General features: G+C 42.0%; 1 protein-coding gene across 5 annotated transcripts in view; it reads right to left on the bottom strand.

Annotated features, from left to right (window-relative positions):
• The window catches only part of USP31 (ubiquitin specific peptidase 31), a 90,217-nt gene that overhangs the window by 9,929 nt on the left and 57,296 nt on the right, over positions 1-22,992 (bottom strand). For all 5 annotated transcript variants that reach the window (XM_054455610.2, XM_063654631.1, XM_063654633.1 and 2 more), the window contains 9 exons: positions 19,243-19,423; positions 16,352-16,463; positions 15,722-15,816; positions 14,200-14,277; positions 13,478-13,607; positions 11,063-11,182; positions 8,566-8,791; positions 2,357-2,515; positions 674-826 (listed from right to left, as the gene is read on the bottom strand). In XM_054455610.2, coding sequence (XP_054311585.2) covers positions 674-826; positions 2,357-2,515; positions 8,566-8,791; positions 11,063-11,182; positions 13,478-13,607; positions 14,200-14,277; positions 15,722-15,816; positions 16,352-16,463; positions 19,243-19,423 — 1,254 coding nt within the window. The remainder of the gene's footprint in view (positions 1-673; positions 827-2,356; positions 2,516-8,565; positions 8,792-11,062; positions 11,183-13,477; positions 13,608-14,199; positions 14,278-15,721; positions 15,817-16,351; positions 16,464-19,242; positions 19,424-22,992) is intronic.

The raw sequence follows: 22,992 nt of genomic DNA, 5'->3' as shown, positions 1-22,992 counted from the left end.
CCAGCTCCCAGTACTGTGGCTGCCTGGTCCTTCCCACACCACCTGGGTCCCTGTCAAAACTAAGGTCTATCCTGCCATTACCCAAGCAGAAAGTGAAAGTTTAAAAAGAAAAAAAAAAAAGAGTTCAATTTCTATCAGACTTTTTACTATCTCTATGCAAAGGCAACAACAGTTTTTGTTTTAGATGCTTCTGTACTAAAAAGAACATTCCACAGCTTCCTCCTCGGGGAGCAGCATGGTGGAAAGGTGAGGCTCTCCTGGGGCCAAGAGAGCCAGGGGCCTCCGTGCCAAGCCTGGAGCCGACTCCCCACCAGGGCCCGGGCAAAGCACAACCTCTCTGAGCCTCTTCCAGCTATTCTGCTTTTTAAAACACTTTGGGGGAAAAAAAAAGTATACATTGGTATATAAAGCTCCAGCCTCCACAAGAGACCTTACTAGTGGAAAATAATGAAGTGGAAGGAGAAAGTACTGGGACACAGGAAAAGCAAATGACTCTGTTAATACAAAATGCTTCTTAGGATCATAACTCACAGCTACATAGCTCCACTCCCTGTAGCTCCCTTTGGGTTCTCCTACCATCTCCTTGGGACTTAGCTCCTAGGAAAAACACAAGGGACTCTGCTGTGTCTGTGAGTTACCATTCTGGAAATTTGTCACCAAAACCCACACCCACCATCATCTTCACTCCTTTCTCCAGTCATCTCCACGGACTCAGAGAGTGATGCCAGGGAGGTGCGTCTGGAGGAAGCTGCAGAGGTCACACTGGCTGGCTTGCTGCCCGGGAGTCGGCTCACCCAGTGTTCACACAGGGAAGAACTCGTGGAGCCTGCAGAGAAGAAAACAGGCATAGAGGTCAGGTTGGGGTCCCTCGGCCAGCCCTGAGCCACACACACCCTCATGAAGGTGCTACGAGCTGAGCTGGGGGGCGCTGATGTCCTCACCCCGAGGTCAGCATCAATTCCCAGACCCTGTGTCATGTCGTGCCTGCCCGAATAGCCCCAGTTAAGATGAAAAGATGTAAGGCAGACTTCCAGACGCATGAAATTTGTAGTAATAAAATGCAAGGATAGGGATGAATACTTTATAATGTAAGTCTGAGTCTAAAGAATTGGCAAGAGAATGGAATAGACAAGCATTCATACATTCACTCTACAAATATTTATTAAGCATCTACATGCCAAGCACTGTTCTAAGCAACTGCAGTAATATTTCTTACACAAAGAGAAGAGAGGATGCGGCAGTGTACTCTTTTTCTCTCAGCCTCACTGTTTTAAGGAAATTTGTAACCATTTTCATAATATTAATAATATACACACACAGAGCTATATGTCAATCTGCCCTGTCTGTTCCAGGGATGCCCTTAAATATTTATTAGGGCAAGAGAAATTGCTCTTGAAACAGAGTACATGAAGCAGCATGACTGTCTCAAGTAGACCTCAAGAAGGTGTCATTTCTGAGCACATCTGAGACTGGTGGAAGAGCAGTGGAGTTCCCACTGTGTTAAGTGAGTGAATGGCTGTACACTGGGTGGGCTTGGCCCCCAGCAGGGCGTCATTCTGCTTGAGAGATGCCTTGTTTTCACTGCTTTGAACTCACCCCCTGCAAGCTTCAAGAGAAGCAAGGATTCATAGCCCCTAACCTGACTGCACATTACCACATTCCAATCCTCTGTCACGCTCTCTTGAAGTCAAACTCTGCATTCAGAAACGTGTGTCCACTTGTTTGGATTATGTGTGGCTGCATTCATATTGTGTGTGGGTACTGGTCCCTGCGTTTATTAAACACAACAGGCTGGATGTCATCCGGCTAAACCCAAGCCATCTAATATTATCACAGCCATCAATCCTTCTCCTAACAGAAGAGGCCAATCTTCTCACTGGAAAAGCAGACTATTTCTAATGGTCCTTTACCCTTTACAAAATGTTTTAACACACATTTACGTAACTGGATGCTTACGACGACCCCATGAGGTAGGCATTATTATTACACCTGTATTATAGATGATTGCTATGTGGCCCAGATGGGACAGGCTCCAGGATAACCCCAGGACAGGGGGTAGCATGCCACGCTGCTTTTCAGCTCACCCATGCATTTATCCACAAGAACACATCATGAGCTTTCTTTGTGCCAGGTCCAACCCACTCTCCCCAGTGAACTGCACTGGGCCACAGCTGCTGTCACATTCCTCCCCAACTTCCTTGAATGCAGTCATTTTAGTTTCCAGATTAAATGCAAACGTAAGGATTCATCCGATCAAACTGACAGAGTCATAAGAGCCTCCAGAGAGGTCCTCTATACCATTCATTACAATCTTCTGCTCTGGAAAATACGGCACAAGAACAAGAGTGGACCTTACCTGCCACCGAGCTGTTGGCTGACCATGACGGGATGGCTGTCCGCCTCTGGTAGAAGAGGATGTATGCTGTCTGCGTGCAGACCTCATCTTCTGACAGCTGCTGCACATCGCTGTCATCGAAGCAGTACCAGAGGCCATCCACAGAGTTCTTACAGTACGCTGCCAAAGAGAGCCCGCCATCAGCACCAGGGGAGGCTGCACCAGCCACTTCATGAGACCCACAGACACCATCTCTTTGGCTCATCTAATTAACTCAAGAACGTTTTAAGGCTGCGTGTAGCAACACAGAAAGAGATTAAAACAAATTCTAAATTCTATATCACACTCGAGCAAAATGTCTTGAGAAATTCGAAACTATTCCAAGTAGATGCAGTTCCAGTTCATCTTAGAAAACACACACTTATTTAAACCAATGGGTCTCAACCAGGGAACTGTGTCTGTGGCGGGGGGAGTGGGATTTGGCAATGAATGGAGATGTTTTTGATTGTCACAACTCAAGGGAGAGGTGCTACTGGCATCTAGTGGGTAGAGGCCACGGATGCTGCTAAACATTCTATAATGCACAGGACAGTCCCCCTGCAACACAAAATTGTCCGGCCAAAATATTAACGGTGCCAGGGTGAAGAAACCCTGAGTTCAGTGTGTTGCAACATTTTAGTGTCTATTAGAAATAGCAAATAATATGAATAGAAATAACAATATAATGATATGATAGCAGATAAATATAATATATAACACTTATTATGTGCCAAGCAACTCATTTAATCCTCAGATTTGTTCTCTTATTACTCCCAATTTCCAGAGGTTGAAAAAGATTAACCTGCTGCCCAAGGTCGTGCAGCTGGTGAAAGGCAGGAGCCCAGCTCATTTCAGGTTTATCAAGTCCTTGGCTTGCACTTGAAGCCCTATCCTGCCCTGCTTCCCTCAGGGAGGAGCACAAACCAGGCTCCATGGAAGTTCCCTGGCAGACTGAGAACACATGAGCTCATGAATGCAGGAGGACTTCTTTCAGTCCAAATTCTAAGCCTGAGCTAGAAATAAAGAACATTCAAGTAGCAGCAAGAACAGACAAAAACTTAAGAGTTCACAAAGCCAGTCAACCTGCAAGGATATATCAAAGGGTGTTATAAGCTTGATCCAGAAAAGTACATTATGATCACATTTTCTAAAAATATGCATTTATTTGGGGTGAGAATAATCGAGTGCTAGAATATTTAGCTAAATGCTGGAACAGACTCAGGATGGCCCCAGGGATGGGGCAGATAAGGTCCTGAAAGGCACCAGGAGTGATTCCTTCAATGGGCCATAACCATTTCCGCAAGTATGGAGACTTAAGGGATAAAAGGGACTCAGGTGAGAAAGAGCTACACCAGACAAGTCCCCCAAAAGGAGAGCAGAACAAGAACCTATGAACGGAGGCAGGGAAGTTATTTGCAGCTGAGAACTTGCCGGAACCAGAAGGGAAAGAACTTAAAATGTAAGCAGCAAATAGAGCTCTAAGGAAACAGCAATTGGCCAGTGGCGTCAGGTCAGGCTTGAGGCACACATGACCCAGCTGGGGAGCAGCTGCTCTTCTGGAGTGGTGAGTGGGAACAGAGCTGTGAGGGACATGCCCAAGAGGAGGAGACAGAACAGCCTTGCCTCCTTTCAGCCTGCTCCTCTTCAGAATGGTCTCTTCTCAGTCACAGTGTGGAAACTGAGGCAGCACAGCAAACTCATTAATTACAAAATAATTCTACTTGCTTTCCTTCCTAGAACTATTTTCTGAAGTATTCTCTAGGCCATTGCTACTAGAATTATGGCTCACGGACCGACACAAGCCCACAAGAGAGAAGCACCAAAAAGGAGAAAAGCATTTAAAAAACTTTTTAGCAATCTGATACTGCCGTGATATTTTTATTGTATTTTTACAAATGCACTAGTTGATAAAGGATTGGAAATTTTAAAGTAGAAAAAACCAAGTTCTTCATCACAGATGGTGTGAGAGGCACTGTTCTAGAATCCTTACACAATCGATTATATCATTATACCATTGATTATAGCTAGAAACAGTGCAAAATAAAGATTACATCAAAATAAACATTCCAGGCCAGGCATGGTGGCTTATGCCTATAATCCCAACACTTTGCGAGGCTGAGGCAGAGGACTGCTTGAGATATGGAGTTCGAGACCAGTCTGGACAACATAGTAGGCCCTGACTCTACAAAAAAATTTAAAAATTAGGCAAGTGTGGTGGCGCACACCTGTAGTCCCAGCTACTTGGGAAGCTGAGGTAGGAGGATCTTGAGCCCGGGAGGCTGGGGCTGCAGTGAGCCACGATCACACCACTGCACTCCAGCCTGGGTGACAAAGTGAGACCCTGTCTCAAAAAATAAAATAAACATTCCAAATGAAAACTTAAAAACGGGGATGAGGGGTGAGAGAGCATCAGGAAGAATAGCTTAATGGATGCTGGGCTTAATACCTAGGTGACGGGATGATCTGTGCGGCAAACCATCATGGCACATGTTTACCTAAGTAACCAACCTGCACATCCTGAACACGTACACCTGAACTTAAAAGTTGATGTTAAAAAAAAAAAAGAAAAAACTTAGAGTATCTTTAATTCAACAATGCTAAGAATATTTAAAATGTTCTCTAAACTAAGACTCTAAACATCTCATATACTAGAAAAGTGGTGGTAGGGCCTCAGCATGAGAAAGGGGAAATAATACAGAAAACATCTGAGCACATCCTGGGTAATGGGTTCCTTGAGGTCAGCATGACCACTTTCTGGCTCACTAACATGGTAGCCAAATTAGTGAACAGTTACCTGCCCCAGGACACAGAGCTAGAAAGATGTGTCTGGCTTCTAACCCAAGCTCCTTCCACCAAACTGTACTGCCTCTAAGGTAGTTGGAGGTTTCCAGGCATTTTCCAAGATCTATTCTATATATAAAGAGCAACATGATGCTAAAGTGTAGCCCTGTCTTATTCTTCCCAACAATTTCTTCCCAGAAACTATGTAACAAGCCAGTCCATATTTTCTTGAGAAATAGTGTTATAAATGGAAAACACATTCTTTACCAAAGCTGAGCTGGTGAACATCAAGGATGCTGGCAAAGGTGTTACAACACCAGGTGAGTTGTGAAGTTAAATGACCTCCACGTCCCTTTCCATTCTACCAGTCCACAAGTATAGAATTCCATCACTCAGTACCAAAGAACACAGACACAACTGGTAATGCCACAAAAGCAAAAATCCAACAAGACACAATATTTGTACACATGGCCCCCATAAAATAGAAACCTAAAATATGTAAGATACCAAATATACTGTTATCATCATTGAAATATGGTTTAAACCAAAGTACAAGGCAAAATATATCTAAACATTTAATTCACATTAACTTTTGTCTTCTATGAAGTGACAGCATCTTTTAAACTTCTCTAGCTTCTTTCTCTCATTGAAAGGGCTTCCTAGAGCAGGCAGAGGCAATCCAAGCCATTCCATTACGAGATGTGCTCAAAGTTGGGATCATTCCTCTCACAAACAATTGCTGCCTGCAGCATTTAAATATTTAAAGAACTTCTGGCAGTAAAATGAGTTTGAAAAAAAGAAAAATATCTATTTAAAGAACTTGAACTAAAAGGGTTTCAAGAATAAAAGATTATTGTGTCCAGTAATCTTCCCCAACCCCTGCCCTCCTGGAAAGGAACAGAGCAGACTGAAAGAGTGAGTATGAAAGGTAGCAAGGCCAACGGACTCCTCTGCCTTGGCTGATGGGGAGGGAGGTTCATGGCTAAATACTAGAGAAAAGAGTCCCAGAGATTTAATAGTACCCAGGATTGGGCAGACCCCACCCCTCCTCCACCTCTCCCTACCTTTATAAATCAATGGTCAGCACTAGCACTCGGGGTCTTGTTGCAGAAACCACTGAATTAATAAAGAAAGTCCCTGAGAAGTATACATGTATAACACACTGAGTGTGAAGGATGCAGAAATCCAAATCCTAGCCACTCACACGGATAATCAAATTAATCACATCAACCCTCACATCAACAAATAAAGCCCTGAAATCTGCCTGGCTCCCAAAAGGCTCATGCAGGCCGTTAGCCCAATGATTCCATTTCCAAGACTCAATCTCAAGGAAATACAGAATTAAAATTCAGAAAAAGTGAAAGAGCATAAAGATATTCAACAATGTTACATGAAAAGTTAAAAACCAGAAACAATATAGATGTTCAGCAATGGGGAAGGGTTAGATAACATTAGAGATCTATCAACAGAACATTCTGTGGTCATTAAAAAGTATTTATAGGCTGGGCGCAGTGGCTCATGCCTGTAATCCCAGCACTTTGGGAGGCCAAGGAGGGCAGATCACCAGGTCAGGAGATCGAGACCATCCTGGCCAACATGGTGAAACCCCGTCTCTATTAAAAATACAAAAATTAGCTGGGTGTGGTGGTGCGTGCCTGTAGTCCCAGCTACTTGGGAGGCTGAGGCAGCAGAATTGCTTGAACCCAGGAGGCGGAGGTTGCAGTGAGCCTAGATCGTGCCACCACACTCCAGCCTGGTGAGAGAGCGAGACTTCATCACACACACACAAAAAAAAGTATTTATAAAAAATTAAGTGTCCACATTAAGCTACTTCTGTTACAATACTAGGTGTGAAGATGAGGATGCAGAAGCGCATGCGCCACTCACCCCTCACTGTGCTGCTGTGCTTCCGAATTTGTGACCTGTCTATCCACCCCACTGGCCCATGAGGTGAGGCAGCAGGTTCCTTTCCCCAGCAGCTGACCCTCCCCCTCCAGCACGCTCTGACCACTCTCTCCTCTGGCTCTGACCTCTGCCCACTGCTCACACCTCCACCACAGAACCCATGATGTGGGACTCCTTTTTTAAACCATATCTGTACCCACATCTCCCCCTACTTGATTACACTCTCAGAAAATAGAGGCTGGGGACCTATTGATCTCTGCTGTGATAGAGCCCAGGGCAAGCAGGATGTGAGGGGCTCAATAAATGTTCACTTGAACAACAAGAACAAAATGCCAGTATAATCCCAACAGTGGAAAACAATGGCAAAAACTTAAGAGAAAAACATGTCAAGTATATACTACATACCAAAATATTACCTACATACAGTGGAACATTACTCAGCCCTAAAAAGGCAGGAAATTCTGATACCTGCTACAACATGGATGAACCTTACAGACATTATGCTACATGAAATAAGCCAGTCACAAAAGAACAAATATTGAATGATTCCATTTAAAAGAGGTACCAAGAGTAGTCAAATTCACAGAGACAGAAAGTATAGTGCTTGTCATGGCTGAAGGGAAAGAAAATGGGAATTAGTGTTTATTAGGTACAGAGTTTAAGTCTGGGAAGATTAAAAAACTTGTAGAGATGGATAGTGATAATGGTTACACAACAATGTGAGTGTACTTAATGTCACTGAACTGTACACTTAAAAATGGTTAAAATGGTACATTTTGTTATGTATATTTTATCGCAATTAAAAAAAATGTTACCAGTGGTTATCTCAGTGATAAGCCCATGGATGATGGTATTCTTTCCACCTCTAGCCTCTAAATTTCATGATGAACATAGTTGCTTTTATAAATGACAAGGTCAATTTAACCTTAAAACAAAAAGAAAAACCCTTCTAAGTCACTTTAAAGACACTATAAAAGTGTCATGCACTTGTATCCCAGCTACTCTGGAGAATGAGGCAGGTGACTTGCTTGAGCCCAGAAGTTCAAGGCTGTAGTGTGTGATAATCACATCCGTGAACAGCTACTGTACTCCAGCCTGGGCAACACAGCAACAGCTCATCTTTAATTAAAAAAAAAAAAAGTAGTTCACAATCATTTAAAATGAGAAAGAAGATAGAACTCAAGGAACTCTATCTAGCAAAACCGTAAATGGGGAGTGCAGGTTAGGTAAACAAAGAGCAAATCCTCAGTTGACCAGACAATGTCATCTGCACATACCACTCCCCAGTCAGTCTGCTACCTACTGGACGACCCCACTCAGGAAAAGGAGGAAGAATGTTCATTTATTTGCTCTTGGACAGAGATCCAGAGGATGGAAACTGCCCTCACAGTTGGCACACTGCCTACTGGAGGGGAAATGAAGCTCTGAAGTCAAGTCACCCTGTTACAAGCAAACCCATCTGAAGGACTCGCCAGCACAGACACGCAGCCTCTCACACTGCAGACCTGTGTAGTGCCCCCCTTGCATGGTGCCATGGTGATTGCACACAGCATACAGGTCATAGATGTAGTCCTCAGGGTCCCTCCCGAGTCCATAGGGCCGTCTCCACGGGGACCAATGGGATGGCAAACTCCAGCTGCTCTGGCTCCTCTTAACCACATGAGGTGTCATGTCCAGGCCAGTCAAGGGGAACTTGACCATGTTCTGAAGTTTCATGCGCCTGTCTCCTTCCTGTTGCAAGAAGAAAAACAAGTTCTGGTGATATTTTAATGCAAGCAGATGGCAGATCACTTTAGAGGGGAATGTGGATCCTATCAGATAAAGCGGTGTGAGTTACCTATCTGATGTTTCCCAAGACATACAAATCAGGGAAACAGATGATAGTTTTAGCTATCTAGAGGAACAGGTTTTAATATCAGCTAAGGTGGAACCAGTAAGGATCCATATAGAGGGGGTAAATGAGCCTCTCTGAGTCTTCCTTTCCTTATCTGTTAAAGGGCTTCAAAGCATTTGACTTACAAAAAAAATGACAGTATCGAGTGGCTCTTCCTGATACCTCTGTCAAAGAGACATGAAAACTAATGAGGTGATGGCTCCATGAAGGGCAAACCACAGCACCTGGTGCAGAAGAGCCTCTTGATAAGAGTGCCTGTTCCCCTCCACCTCCTCCAACAGGCACATTACAAGGCAACACTGACTTAGCTTAACATATCCACTCAGTGGCAATCTTTGGTAATCTGTATTTTCCATTAAACCTATAGGTAAATGCTTTGAAATCCAACCATCAGTTGAATAGATATTGACTGAATGTTTCCTGTGTCTATGGGAACTTTAAAAAATTAACCAGGCATAGATATGTCCACCCTAAGGAGCTACGTATGGGTCTGTGAAGGGAAGAAAAATGTTCATGAGAGAAAGGGACGATGGGTCCTGGGTGGTCAGGAAGGCCAGCCTGAAGAATCTGGATTGTAACCTCTGAGGCTTTTATGGAAAAGGTGATGTCACCAGAGTTGTGGGTGAAGAACTGTGTAAGCAGTGCACAGAACATGTTAGAAATAGGAGTAATGGAGGTGAAGAAATCAATTAAAAGTCACTGCAATGGTGACCAGCTGAAAAGCAACAAAATGTCTGAACCAGCACGCTGACAGCAAGAATGGGGAGGGGACACACAGGAGTCGATGAAGAGGCATGGCCATGCCTAGATGAGAGGGACAAGAAAGAAGAGTCAAAGAGGACACTGCAGGTTTGCGTCTGGATTGCTGGAAGGGTGGTGACATGACTTCAAAAGAAAACAGAAAGCGCAGGAAATTACTCTGTGTCTGCGGAAGGAGACACAGCAGGCTGGGATCCAAACCCTCAGCCAGCTTTCCACCTGCAGATCCCAATGGAATACACAGTGGGTGCCAAGTGCCCACTCTTCACTCCCATAGGAGCTGAACCTCAAACCTCTGTGTGAAAGTCCCAGACCTGGGGACCATCTGTGTGTCGCCCCTGATACCTCTGCCTCCTCAGACAGTCCTGAACATCTCTCCATCTCTACTCCACAACCTATCCCATCCACTAGCAGCCCACCCTGGATGATGGCAAGGGCCTCCTTCAGGTCTCCTCATCTTCATTCTTGTAGCCTCTAATCTGTTATCTACACAACATCCAGAATAATATTTCCAAAATACAGATTTGGTAAGGTTGCTTCTCTGCTTATAACCCTTCATTGGACTCCTACTCCGCCCACAAAGGGTTCTTTGGACAACCAGCATCCACCCACGTCTTCCATCAACTCCCGCCACTGCCCACCCCTCTGGAGTGCCTGCCCACCTGGCCTGCTCCCAGCCTCTCGTGCAGGCTGTGCTTTCTCCACTGCTGGGCTTTGCACACACTGCTCCCTCTGCCCCCGTGTGTGGGAGATCCCTGCTTCCACCTCACCTAGTAAAAGCTTGCTCATCTTTCAGATACAAACTTAGAGCCAGGCCTCGTGGAGTCCACTAATGTTTACTTCCCATTTACCTCTTATAATGAGACTGTCCAGACAATCCTAACCTCAGGGAATAGACAGCCTTTTTGGAAAAACTGACTCACAAAGCAATACAATTCAAAGCAGATTTTCTTTGTATTTATTTATGACTCATCTCCCCAACCATGCAACAGCTTCTCAGGAGCAGAACACCCATATTACATTAGGTAGAAATAGAATTCTACCTCCCTAGAAAGGATCTCTACTTAGTTCTTTTTAAATCCCAGAGTACACTTAACAAAATTTAGGCACGGCATTTACAAGTCAAGAACAAAGTAAAATATCTGCAATCTGAACTAAAATCAAATTTTGCCTTGGGAAAGAACAAAACATTACCCTAAACACAGGGGCAAAAGTGTGTCTATAACATACACAGACAGGACTCACTGGACCAAACAGGTATACCAAAGAATCCCCACAGAGCCCATCAGCAGGGGGCATAAGAAACTTGTCACAACTTGTTTGTTCCTGAGGATAGAGGATTTCCATACCTGCCGAAATCTCTTTAGATGTATAATAAGCACATCAGGCAGAGTCCAGAGGCTTAACGTAATGCTTCCCTGCTGCAGCTGCTTACAGTGTGGGCAACGCCAGGCATCATCGGGGGCAAGCTGAAAACAGAAGCATGACTCCCATTAAGTGCCACTTAATGCAAGACTGTGTTACGGCTGGACTAATGCCTTAGCCAGGGCATGGTGCAACTCAAAATCTCTCTGGAAACTGCAGATGCTGGGCATCAATGGAATAACACAATCAAAAGTGGCCAGAGCTGGCACCCAAACTCTAAACAGATTCTGGTTTGTTGAACAGATTATCCCTCACAGAGGAACGACTAAATCGGTAAATACTGTATAAATGTTAAATATGTTACTTTCTTTTTTTTTTTTTTTGAAACAGAGTCTCACTCTATCACCCAGGCTGGAGTACAGTGGTGTGATCTTGGCTCACTACAACCTCCACCCATCAGGCTCAAGTGATTCTCCCACCTCAGCCTCTTCAGTAGCTGGGACCACAGGCACGCATCACCACACCCAGCTAATTTTTGTATTTTTGGTAGAGACGGGGTTTTGCCATGTTGCCCAGATGCTCTTGAACTCGTGGACTCAGGCAATCCGTCCACCTCAGCCTCCCAAAGTGCTGGGATTACAAGCATGAGCCACTGCGCCCGGCCAGATGTCACTTTCTATGTGCCACGCACTGCTCTGGATACTGGAATTATTTAGTGATCAAGAAAATGGAGTACCTGCTCTTATGGAGCATATACTGTCTCAATTCTGTCCCCTCACTTCCTGTCCTCCAGCCATACTGGCTTCATTTCTGTTTGACAGTCTTGCCAAAGGGCCTTTGCTTCCTACTCCAGGACCCTTGCTTCCTTTATTTACTTGTTCCACTAGACTATAAACAGCATGAAGGCAAAAATGTTGTTTATGTTGGCCCCTGCTACTTCTTCAGTACCAGTACGTACCTAACATGGTATGTACTCAAAAAACACCTACTGAATGAATGAGCCCCTGTTAAAAGGTATCCTGCTAGCATTCTAGATCAGTGAGATGTGTTGTGGAATACCAGTGCTGCCATCTAGTAGATTTGCTCATCCATTATCTTTGTGCCATTATCAAACATCTCCGAAGTCATTAACAAAAAAAAAAAAAAAAAAAGGCTAAACAGGGCAAGGTGTCATAGAGAACCTACAGTCAACCAATTCCACAGCCAACTATTTCATAATTGAGTGCAAAACTGGGGGGGAAAAAAGGGGTGAAAAAAAAAACCCATGTCTTATGAAAAACTATTATTAAAGGAACTAGCTAAAAACAGTGTGGGGGAGAGAAGACTCGCTGGAAATACAAAAGCTATTTTCAAACATTCGAACAACAGACAAAAATAAAATTAGGACTTCTGAGTCATAATGAATTTAAGACAGAGAACAACTGTTGGCTATAGTAACCAGTGGACATATTTCAGGTTAACTTCAGTCACCATCACAGCCATCCAGAGAAAACATGGTCTATCTCTGTCTTAAGGAGGCAAACTACCTCATAACAAAAGATATTCAAACTCAGGCTAAGCAATCACCTATTTGAACTTAAGTAGAAGAACCCAACCACTAGAATAAAGGAGTTTTCAAGTCCCCTTCAATCCTGAAATTGCATGACTCCCCCTATTTAAGAGTGAAGAGTTACAACTAGTAGTCAAAATTATGATCCTAGATATCAATGCAAGGTTAGATGACTCCAAGTACTCTGGTCAATGTTTATAAAGTGCATAAACATCACACAGGCCTGGGCCCCACCCAAAGAGGCTTATTTATCCATCTCTCTGTCCATCCATTCATTTAAATACTTACTGGGTCCCTACTACCTGCAAAGCCTTGCTGTCTACTTTCTGGTCTATAACTACGCTGTTCAGTATGGGACCCACTAGCCACCATGTGTCTGCTGAGCACTTGAAACATGACTAATGCAATGAAGGAACTGAATTATTTACTTCACTTAATTGTAATTAATTTTTTAAATTTAATTAATTTAAATTTAAATAGGTCCTGGCACCTATGTTCTTAGTACCAAAAAGTCAAGAATCACTGTTTAAGTTACTAAGGAAAAGATCTTAAAACTTCTAAATTGAGAAAGAAAATCACCAAAACTTGATCATTAACCATTAAAAATAACTAACTATGAAGAAGGTTCATTTCCAGAGTACTTCAATTAATCAAGGTTTTCTAGAAACGTACAACTTCTTGTTAAAGTCCTAAAAGCAAGAGCATTAAGATGCTCATTACATGTGCAGACTTACATATATGCAAAATCCTGCGGCGACTTCTGGGGCGTGATTTGTTTCTCCACTGTCACCTTGCCATGTCCCACTCCCCACTGCCCTGAGCAACCAAGAAATGCTGCCCAGTCTCTTACCCGCTCCTCTTTGGTGTACAGTTGGAAACACTGGGATAAAGTGCAGGTTTGAGGCTGATGATGACGCTCCCTTTGCAGACGAACACTTTCTGCATCAGGGATATACTCATCCTCAGTATTTACAAACAAGCTGCAATTAGGGGGAAAAGCATCTATCAGGGAATGTCTTGCAAAACAGAAGGAAAAATACAATTATGGCTTCATGAAGTGACTACAAACTCATAACCAAAGGAAAAAAAAATCAATGTATAAGAAACAAAAGTAGTGACCCAACTTTTCTATATTCCAAAATGTTCTTGAAAAGTTCTCTGTATACAAAGCTATTTCCACAAGTAACTTGATTTTTCTGGGTTTGGCCATGAACTGTACTGGTTAAACCACATATTCCTGTCCTTTACATCTAAGAACACGCATCTGACATCGCTTTCTAGAATTAATGGGCCTGTAATAAAAATCAAAGTAAATTGAACCTATATAGTAGTTAATGAGTTACAGCTTCTCTTTCAGCAGTGAACAAATGTTCTAAGGTTCTGGGATTGGGAAAAGAGAAGGTACAGGAAAGGAATAATAAACTGCTTAAATAAAGGGTTAACAACACACCTGGATACTTAGCTAAAGAGAAGAGAGATTTGTGTTTCAGCTCATTTAACATATCAAAGGTGTGCTATAAAAATGATAATTAAAACAATGTTTCTATAAATACTAACTTTAAAAATACTCACAAATCTCTTGTCTCCTTGTCCCACTCGACTACTAATTTCACATGAGCGGTGCCACCTGGTCCACAAGATTTTAATGCCCTATAGAACCAGGGAAGTGGAGAGGGAAGCCACATATTATTTTCTAAACAAATGATTTTACTTAATGTGATTATGTCCTACCCGAAATTATAACGTGATTAATGAAAATCTTCATCATAGTTCCCCATCAGAAAAAAGTTTTCAGCAAGACCACTATAACCACTGATTTAATAACTACATTACAACTAAACTGAAAAACCCTTAAATTAAAAAGCCCAATACAGTATTAATAGTAAAGAGGTTGGAAGAAATTTAGTGTCATGTTTTAAGGTTGATGATCACTCTCAGATAGTCATTATGACCTTCCCAACTTCTTGCCCAATTTTTCACCCACCCAAACAGACACTGGACGGTAGTCCCCCAGGAACAAAGTCGCCCCTTGCACCTTTCCACCTCTGCACCAACATGCCACGCCTGTTCTAGACTGCACCCTTCTTCCTCCTTCCTCCAAAGCTACCCCCGTCCCAAGTTCACTGGCTCCTTGCCATCTCCTGAGAAACCCAGAACTCAGTGAATATTAGCCATCTCATCTTGTTTATGTTGTGCAATATTTTGGATTGTTGTCTACTAACTCTCAACTCTAAACCCAAACAGTGAGCTTTCAAGCAGGACCATGTTGTATGCTTTTTTAGAATCCTGAAATATAGACACTACAATATTTGTTGAAAAAATCATAATAATTTTTATTATAAAAAATGTGAGTTTTCATATGTATATTATATATTCATAGACACATAGTGTGCATATATGTATATTATTTTATTAATACAATAGAGTATTATAAATATAACAGATTTAGACAGCACAGAGGTAGCAGAGTAGAGTGACTAATTCTATGGGGCAGGTTGCCGGGGGTGGGAGGAGGAAGAGTATAAAAAAGGGCTTAAAGGAAAGGAATTACAGACAGAGGAAACTACACATGCAAAGCACGCATATAAAATAGTATTGCCTGTTCAAACAATCATCTGTACTTTAATGCTGCTGAAAGTTTGGGATAGTGGGGAGAGGAAGAGCAAGGCCTGACAAAAGTGAAGTAAGCGGAATTCAAACTGTGAAGAACTTCTTACATTGTGGAACACGGGCTTTATCTTTTAGGCCACAAGTTGCCGTATAAGGGTTTTAAGGAAGAATGTGGCCTGATTAGAACGTTACTTTACAAAACTTCATTCCTGGTGAATATGAAAGTGTAATTTATCTGCAGTCCTAGGACATACGTTAATTTGCTTTCCTAACGCAAGTACTCCAGGGCTTTTCTTATTTCAAGAAAGATCATCAAACATATACCCAAGCACAAATCAAAAGTAAAATAAGTACTTAATTTCAAAATGAACCTAAAGAACCCTGCATACTTATGTGGAAATTATAAGTATTCCACATAAGTGGAATCACACATGAACATATTTGAGATTGTAAAAGGTAATTAAAAAAAAAATTTTTTTTTTACCTTTCTACTGTTGGGTGGCACAAGGGCTGCTCCTCCTGGGGCAGCAAATATGTTATTCCAACAACACTGACCACACGCAAGCTGAATGGACACACCTGCATCAGATGTTAGATGAGAATTAAGCCAAATCTTTCTTCAAGGGCATCTGTTTCACAGTGGCGTTTCCAAAACAGATTAGAGTTACAGTAAACTGTTTATTCTGCAAAACGCTTCACTATAAGATTCTATAAGGTTGTTGAGCCACTCTAATACACTTTAAATACTATTTACCCGAATGTGATTTACATATCAAACGTTATGCAAGACAAGTAACATACTGCCTTTACTAAACATCAGCTTAATGGTCTTCCACGGATACCTTAACATAGTAATAATTTTTAAAATATACAGATAGACATTCTACTAAATCCCTTCCAAGCTGATCATGTACTAAATGTTAATAGATAAATATTATAAAGGAATATGCAGCAGTTCAAGGAAAACCTTGCAGTGGCTAGCTCTTTCATAAAATGAGGGATAAATTCTCAGTCCTGGAAATCCAAACACAAGAAACTCAAATTTCATTGTAATGATTGTTTCTTCACTGAGTATATACCCATGCTATGCTGGAATATCAAAATGCTTACAAACCTGAATGCAAACCGTGGGCCTCAAGAAATACTTCATCTTCTCCAAGATTTCCTTCTGCAGAAGGTCCCAAGCTATTGTCTTCTCTAAGTGCAGCACAAAAGGCAGTCCAAATCTAACACACATCAACAATGTAATCACCTTAAAAGTACAGTAATTCCTTTAACACTGTTATCTTTTGTTCTTGATCTCTTAAAACGGAATCACAATAAAATTGGCTTTAGGACAGTTCTCAAAATAAAAGAAACAGGAAATTTAATGGTAACTCTTCATAAGGAGATGAACAGCTTGGATTTCTAAATGAAATTTAATAGCCAATACACCCAAATGGCTTCTAGGGGAGTATGGTGCTAGGACAGCAGGTGGCAACAGGGCAGGATCAGTGAAGATGGGGAGCACAGGGGGTGGGAGTGGACATGAGCCTGGCAAACAGCACAGGTCGAACTCATAAGGTTGGGTGCCACAGGACTAGACAGGGCTGGAAGGTCTCACAGACAGGCAGCCACATTCTTGAGTCTCTGACAACAAGGGAGGCACTGGCAAGCAAGTGACAGTGAAAGTCAGCTCCAGAGCTATGTCCCACAGAGTCCAAGCAGTACTGTGGTTCTTGGCCTCAGCTGCACAGACCGAAGACCAAAATCACCAGAGGAGCTTTAGAAAATAATGATACCCAAGTCCAGCCCCCAGAGATTCTGATGAAATCAGTCTGGAATATGATCTGAGCACTGAGATGTTTTTAGGGCCTCCCTGGGTGGTTCTAATATGCAGCCAATGTTGAGGACCACTATCCTAGCCTCAACTCTCATCCACGCCCAGTCATTCAAACCTGAATTCCCTGAATGTGTCCTACTCTCACACAACCATGTCTTTTGTCAGGGAACTCCCTCTGCTTGGAATACCCTCCCCACCCTTCTGAGTCTACGCTGTCTCCTACTCACTCATGTGAAGACCCAGTGGAGGTATTCTTTTCCAGGAGGCACCCTGTTGGCTTGTTCCCTGTGTATACTGTGCTACAAACAATGCCTGCTTATTATTCTGCCTCCACCAATAGGCTGTGAGTTATTTGATAGCAAGCACTGTGATTTATTTATCTTAACAGCGTAAACAGACAATATCTAGAAAACAGAAGATGAATGAATGAATGAACAAATAATCTAACAGATTAACTCTGACTCAGGCCCAGAGGGAAGTAGAGGTGCTAAGATCACCAAGAAACCAGTTTCCAACAACTATCAAACTGTTCGCTCGTAGTGGTGCTTAACAGTGAACCAATCTGCCTAAAAACTACTGTGATGTGAAATGAGTTACAAGTACATGTAAATCACCCAACCATATTTTTTTAAAATAATGACTTCACTCTTTGAGAGACTAGCACCATGAAGGGAATTCCACAGGTTCTTTACTTCATTCCTTCTGTGCCTGATACACACCAAGCTCCTCCTAGTCTTGTGTGCATGTACCGGGTGTTCCCTCTGCATGGGATCCTTTCCCCTCATGTTCACACAGCACACTGAGGCTCAGCTTGGCCACGGTCTCTTCAGGGACGCCTTCCCTGACCTCTCTTCCTAATGTAGTCTTGCCAGCCTCCCACCATCACACTCTATCATTCTAGTCTGTTTTAATGCCTTCGACATGGTACGGACTGTCTGAAGTTAAAGACATCTGCTTGTTCATAGTCGGTCTGTCCTAGCTAGGATGGAAGCTCCATGAGGACACAGACCCTGCCTGTTTTGTTCCCTGCTGAATCCCCAGTGTTTAGAACCGTGCCCAACACACTGTAAACACTAAAGTACCTGTCAATGAATAGCATAAATATGCATATCAACACATTCTACATTTATGTTATTTACTATGCAGGGAACTTATTTCAAAGCAAAATTTTCAAAGGCTAACATAAAGGCTATTCTAACAAATGTTAAGAAACACTGAGTCCTTTCTCCTTGAAACATATCTGTCTCTTGTTAATACTCAGGTTACATTCCTACTGTGACACAGTTATTTTAAAAGATAGTCTAAACACCCATACACTCTTACAGAGGGCATCAGACAAATTTGAGAGAGATTTCTGACTCCCAAATTGCTGACTTACAAACCTGAATGAATGTGTGGTGCCATTTGCCAAGATGGGAAATACTGGAGAGCCAGTTTTAAAAGGAAAGAAAATTTGGACATATTTCAATTCAACTTGGGACATAAGACATAAGTTCAATTTGGGACAGAAGCCTGAGGGACATGGCACCATCCAAGTAGACATGTTAAGAATTAAAAAAATAAAAATAAAAAAGCTATCAGGAAAGTATCTGGAAATGGGTCTACAGCCCCAAGAGGAGCCTGAACTGAAAATACACATATGAAATGGGACTTTAAAAACTAAATTCCTGGCCGGATGCAGTGGCTCACGCCTATAATCCCAGCACTTTGGGAGGCCAAGGCGGGCGGATCGTCTGAGGTCAGGAGTTTGAGACCAGCCTGGCCAACATGGTGAAACCTCATTTCTACTAAAAATATAAAAAATCTGCTGGGTGTGGTGGCTGGCGCCTATAATCCCAGCTATTCAGAAGACAAGGCAAGAGAATCGCTTGAACCTGGGAGGCAGAGGTTGCAGTGAACCGAGATTGCGCAACTACACTCCAGCCTGGGCAACAGAGCGAGACTCCATATCAAAAAACAAACAAACAAACAACAACAACAACAAAAAAAACCCAGATTCCTAATTTTACTCTCCCCCAACCAACCCCCCAAATCAGGTCAACTTGTACATGTATTCTTTCTAAATATCAGAATCAAAAATTAACTACTAAAAGTAACAACTTTTTGCCCATGCTTTTTAAAATGTTTGAAAATACTGAACTTTTACAGTCTAGGTACTTACTGGAAAATAATCTGGTTCTCACCTTTTCCCTTGTTGCCCAGTGCAGGCTCGGTTACACACCAACAGGACAATCTTGTCGCTGCCTGCTCTTGAGGTGGGCAAATCCATTTTCCCTTGCTTTGTTGCTGTTTGTGTAGGAGAAGACAGTCTATGATAATCCAAGCCAAATTTCAAGTGGTTTAGGTTGTTGTTTAAATGAATTCCTGAAATAGAATAAAAACAACTCATTTTATCTCTTCAAAATTATTTTTATTCACTCATTATGAAGAAATTTACCCAACAGAGAAAATTTTTTAAAAAAATGTCATTATGTTAATTAAACTGCAATCAAAAAAAGAAACATCCTACTTAGATTACTCATCTAGCCGTTAGAGAATTTCTTTAGCATCCATTATTATTTCCTTTAAACTAGCCTTACCTATCTTAAAAACTGAAAATTAAAACTGCACTTCAGTGAATGTTAGATACAGTTTTAGAAGGGCATGTGTGCTAAGGATGATTCACCAAGAAAATTTAGTGAGGTCATGCAACCAGTAATCAAACAAATTTTTAAAAAATAAAGATGAGAATATGTGGAATTTCTTCAATATTAAATAGCAGTTTCTTCTCCCTGATTAAAGAGCCAGACTTATAAGAAATAAAAAGTAAACTACACACTACACCTACTAGACTCAGAGCCATCAGGAGAATCTTCCAACTTGGAATACAGTCTACTAGACTGGATCAATCCACATTAAAGTTAACAAATATATATATTTGACAGGCACAGTACTGATCCTCCCAAATGCTCCAAAGCAGAGCTCCCTGTCAATCAAAGTGCCCAGCAACTCAGCACCCAGCACAACCCCAATAAATGCCTGACTACCTGTTCATTCCTTTAATCCTTTGGAAGTACAGCCTAGGGAAATGACACCCCAGCTGGAAAACAGAAGAAACCCCTCCTACCACCACCATAAATAATAACACCACCAGAAAGAGAATAAAATACAAATGGCTTACACAAAAGTATTTATAGCAGAATGCTGGCGATAACCTCAATACTCAGCAATCTAAGACTCACTGAACCTATTAAGATACCTCAACATTATAAAAATTTAAAATGACAAGTACATAGTTAATGCCAATATAAAGTCCAGATGGAGTTTAAAAGAACAACACATACAAACTAGAAATAAGAAAAAAGCTGAATCTTTGTCAAGCCACTAGAGGGAAGAAAACTTTTTAAGCTTAAACACCATAAAGAAATCACAAAAGGAACAGGAGTAGATCTTACTTCCTAACCACTTTAAACTCTGGTATGAGAAAATAAAAATAATAGATATCTGAAGTTGAGACAATAAACTCGTTTCCCAGGTTCTTGGCAGAGGTAAGGGTGGGAAGACCTGTTCTCCTAGAATTGATGTGGACTCCTGACGAGATGAGGGGATGCCACATTGTCAACTGCACAGAAATCAAGCTCTGTGTTCAAACTGTGGACGCATTTACTGCCAGCTGTGTGAGCTGGGAGTGGTTACTTCATCTCCAAGTCTCAGCTTCCTCACTGGTAATGTGGGGAAAGCAGTAGCCTCATTATGTATTGAACAAAACATCTGTTAAGGCCTTAGGATAGAGGCTAACGCACACTCAATAAGGCAGTCTCTGGCTAGAATACAATAACCTTTGGATTCACCAAATTCACTTATAAATAGAAGCTTAGTGTTAACCCTAAGCAACTGGGGTGGGAACAGGATTTTGAGAAACTTTCAGTTGAACAAACATTACCTGGGCTCTTGCTGCATATTAAGAACTATACTGCACTGCTGGGTATAGCAAGATAAAGCAAAACGTGGCCCCAGCTCCAGAGGACTTCACAGTGTGGTGGGAAGGACAGAGAAGAAAACAAATCATTTCCACATAACACACTGGTGTGAGAGATTAACAGAAGAGCAGGAGTTCACTAGCCAGCCTGCAGGTAAAGGGAGTGAGGAAAGGCTCTCTGGACAAGATAATTTAGGTATTTTTTACTGTAATGCAATAAAATTAGAAACAATCCAAACAAAAACACATATGGGGAAATGTAACAACTGGAAAAGAAAGACAAACAAGCACCTGGGTCAAAGAAGAAGAAGTGAAATAATAGACTATCTAGAAAATATTGTAAATATGAGTAGACCAGACAAAACTGAATTGTAAGCTGGCATTGGAGAAAGCTGGCCAACCCAATATACAGGATCACCAAAAGAATCAGAAACTGGAGGTGCCAGAGGCCTCTGGAAGTAGAGGGTGATAAAAGAGGAATTAAAATAAGGACTTTCAACAAGAGCACCAAGACCATTCAATGAGGACAGTACAATCTCTTCATCAAATGGTGCTGGGACAAGTAAATATTTACTTGTCCCAGAATGGAGTTTGGTCCCTACCTCATACAATTTATAAAAATTAACTTAAAATGTATCAACAACCTAAATGTAAGAGCTAAAACTACAAAACTCAGAAGAAAACACAAGAGTAAATCTTTATGACCTTGGATGTGGTGACGGATTCTTAGATATGACAACAAAATTATGAGCAACAAAAGAAAAAACAGACTTCATCAAAATGAAGAACTTTTGTACATCAAAGAACACTATCAAGAAAGAGAAAAAACCCAGAGAATGGAATAAAATACTTGCAAGTCATATATCCCATAACGGTCTAGTATTATACATCCTTACAAACAATTCTTACAACTCAACAAAAACAACTCAACAAAAAGATAATGCAATTTAAAATGGGAAAAAGACTTGAATAGACATTTCTCCAAAGAGAATATGTAAATGGCCAAACAAGCACAGGACAAGATGTTCATCATCACTTACTATAAGAGAAATGCAAGTCAAAACCTCAATGAAGTAACACTTCACATTCACCAGGATGGCTAAAATCAAAAAGATGAAAAATCAATGTTGGCAAAGATGTGGAGAAATTAGAACTCTCATCTATTGCTGGTGGAAACGTAAAATGATCCAGCTCCTGTGGAAAACAATCTGGCAATTCCCCAAGAAGACAACCATAGAATTATGATATGATCCATCAATTCCATTCCTAGGTATATACCCAAAAGAACTGAAAACAGGTATTCAAACAAATACTAGTACACAAATGCTCATAGTAGGACTAGTCACAATAGACAAAAGGTAGGAAAAAAACAAATGCCCATCAACAGATTAATGAACAAAATGTGGTACATGCATATGTATGTATGGAATAATGTTCAGCCATTAAAAAGGAATGAAGTGGATCCGTTCAAAGATGGCCGAACAGGAACAGCTCTGGTCTGCAGCTCCCAGCATGATCGACGCAGAAGACGGGTGATTTCTGCATTTCCAACTGAGATACCTGGTTCATCTCATTGGGACGGTTGGACAGTGGGTGCCACCCACGGAGGGTGAGCTGAAGCAGAGTGGGGCGTCACCTCACCTGGGAAGCTCAAGGGGTCGGGGGATTTACCTTTCCTAGCCAAGGGAAGCTGTGACAGACTGTACCTGGAAAAACAGGACACTTCTGCCCAAAAGACACTTCTGCGCTTTTCCCAAGGTCTCAGCAACCAGCAGACAAGGAGATTCTCTCCTGTGCCTGGCTTGGTGGGTCCCACGCCCACAGAGCCTTGCTCACTGCTAGCGCAGCAGTCTGAGAACAAACTGTGAGGCGGCAGTCTGGCTGGGGGAGGGGCATCCACCATTGCTGAGGCTTGAGTAGGTAAACAGAGCGGCCAGGAAGCTCGAACTGGGCAGAGCCCCCCGCAGCTCAGCAA

The sequence above is a fragment of the Pongo pygmaeus genome, chromosome 18 (genome assembly GCF_028885625.2).
Source record: "Pongo pygmaeus isolate AG05252 chromosome 18, NHGRI_mPonPyg2-v2.0_pri, whole genome shotgun sequence".
Taxonomy (NCBI): Eukaryota; Metazoa; Chordata; class Mammalia; order Primates; family Hominidae; genus Pongo; species Pongo pygmaeus.
This window is presented reverse-complemented; position numbering and strand designations above follow the sequence as displayed.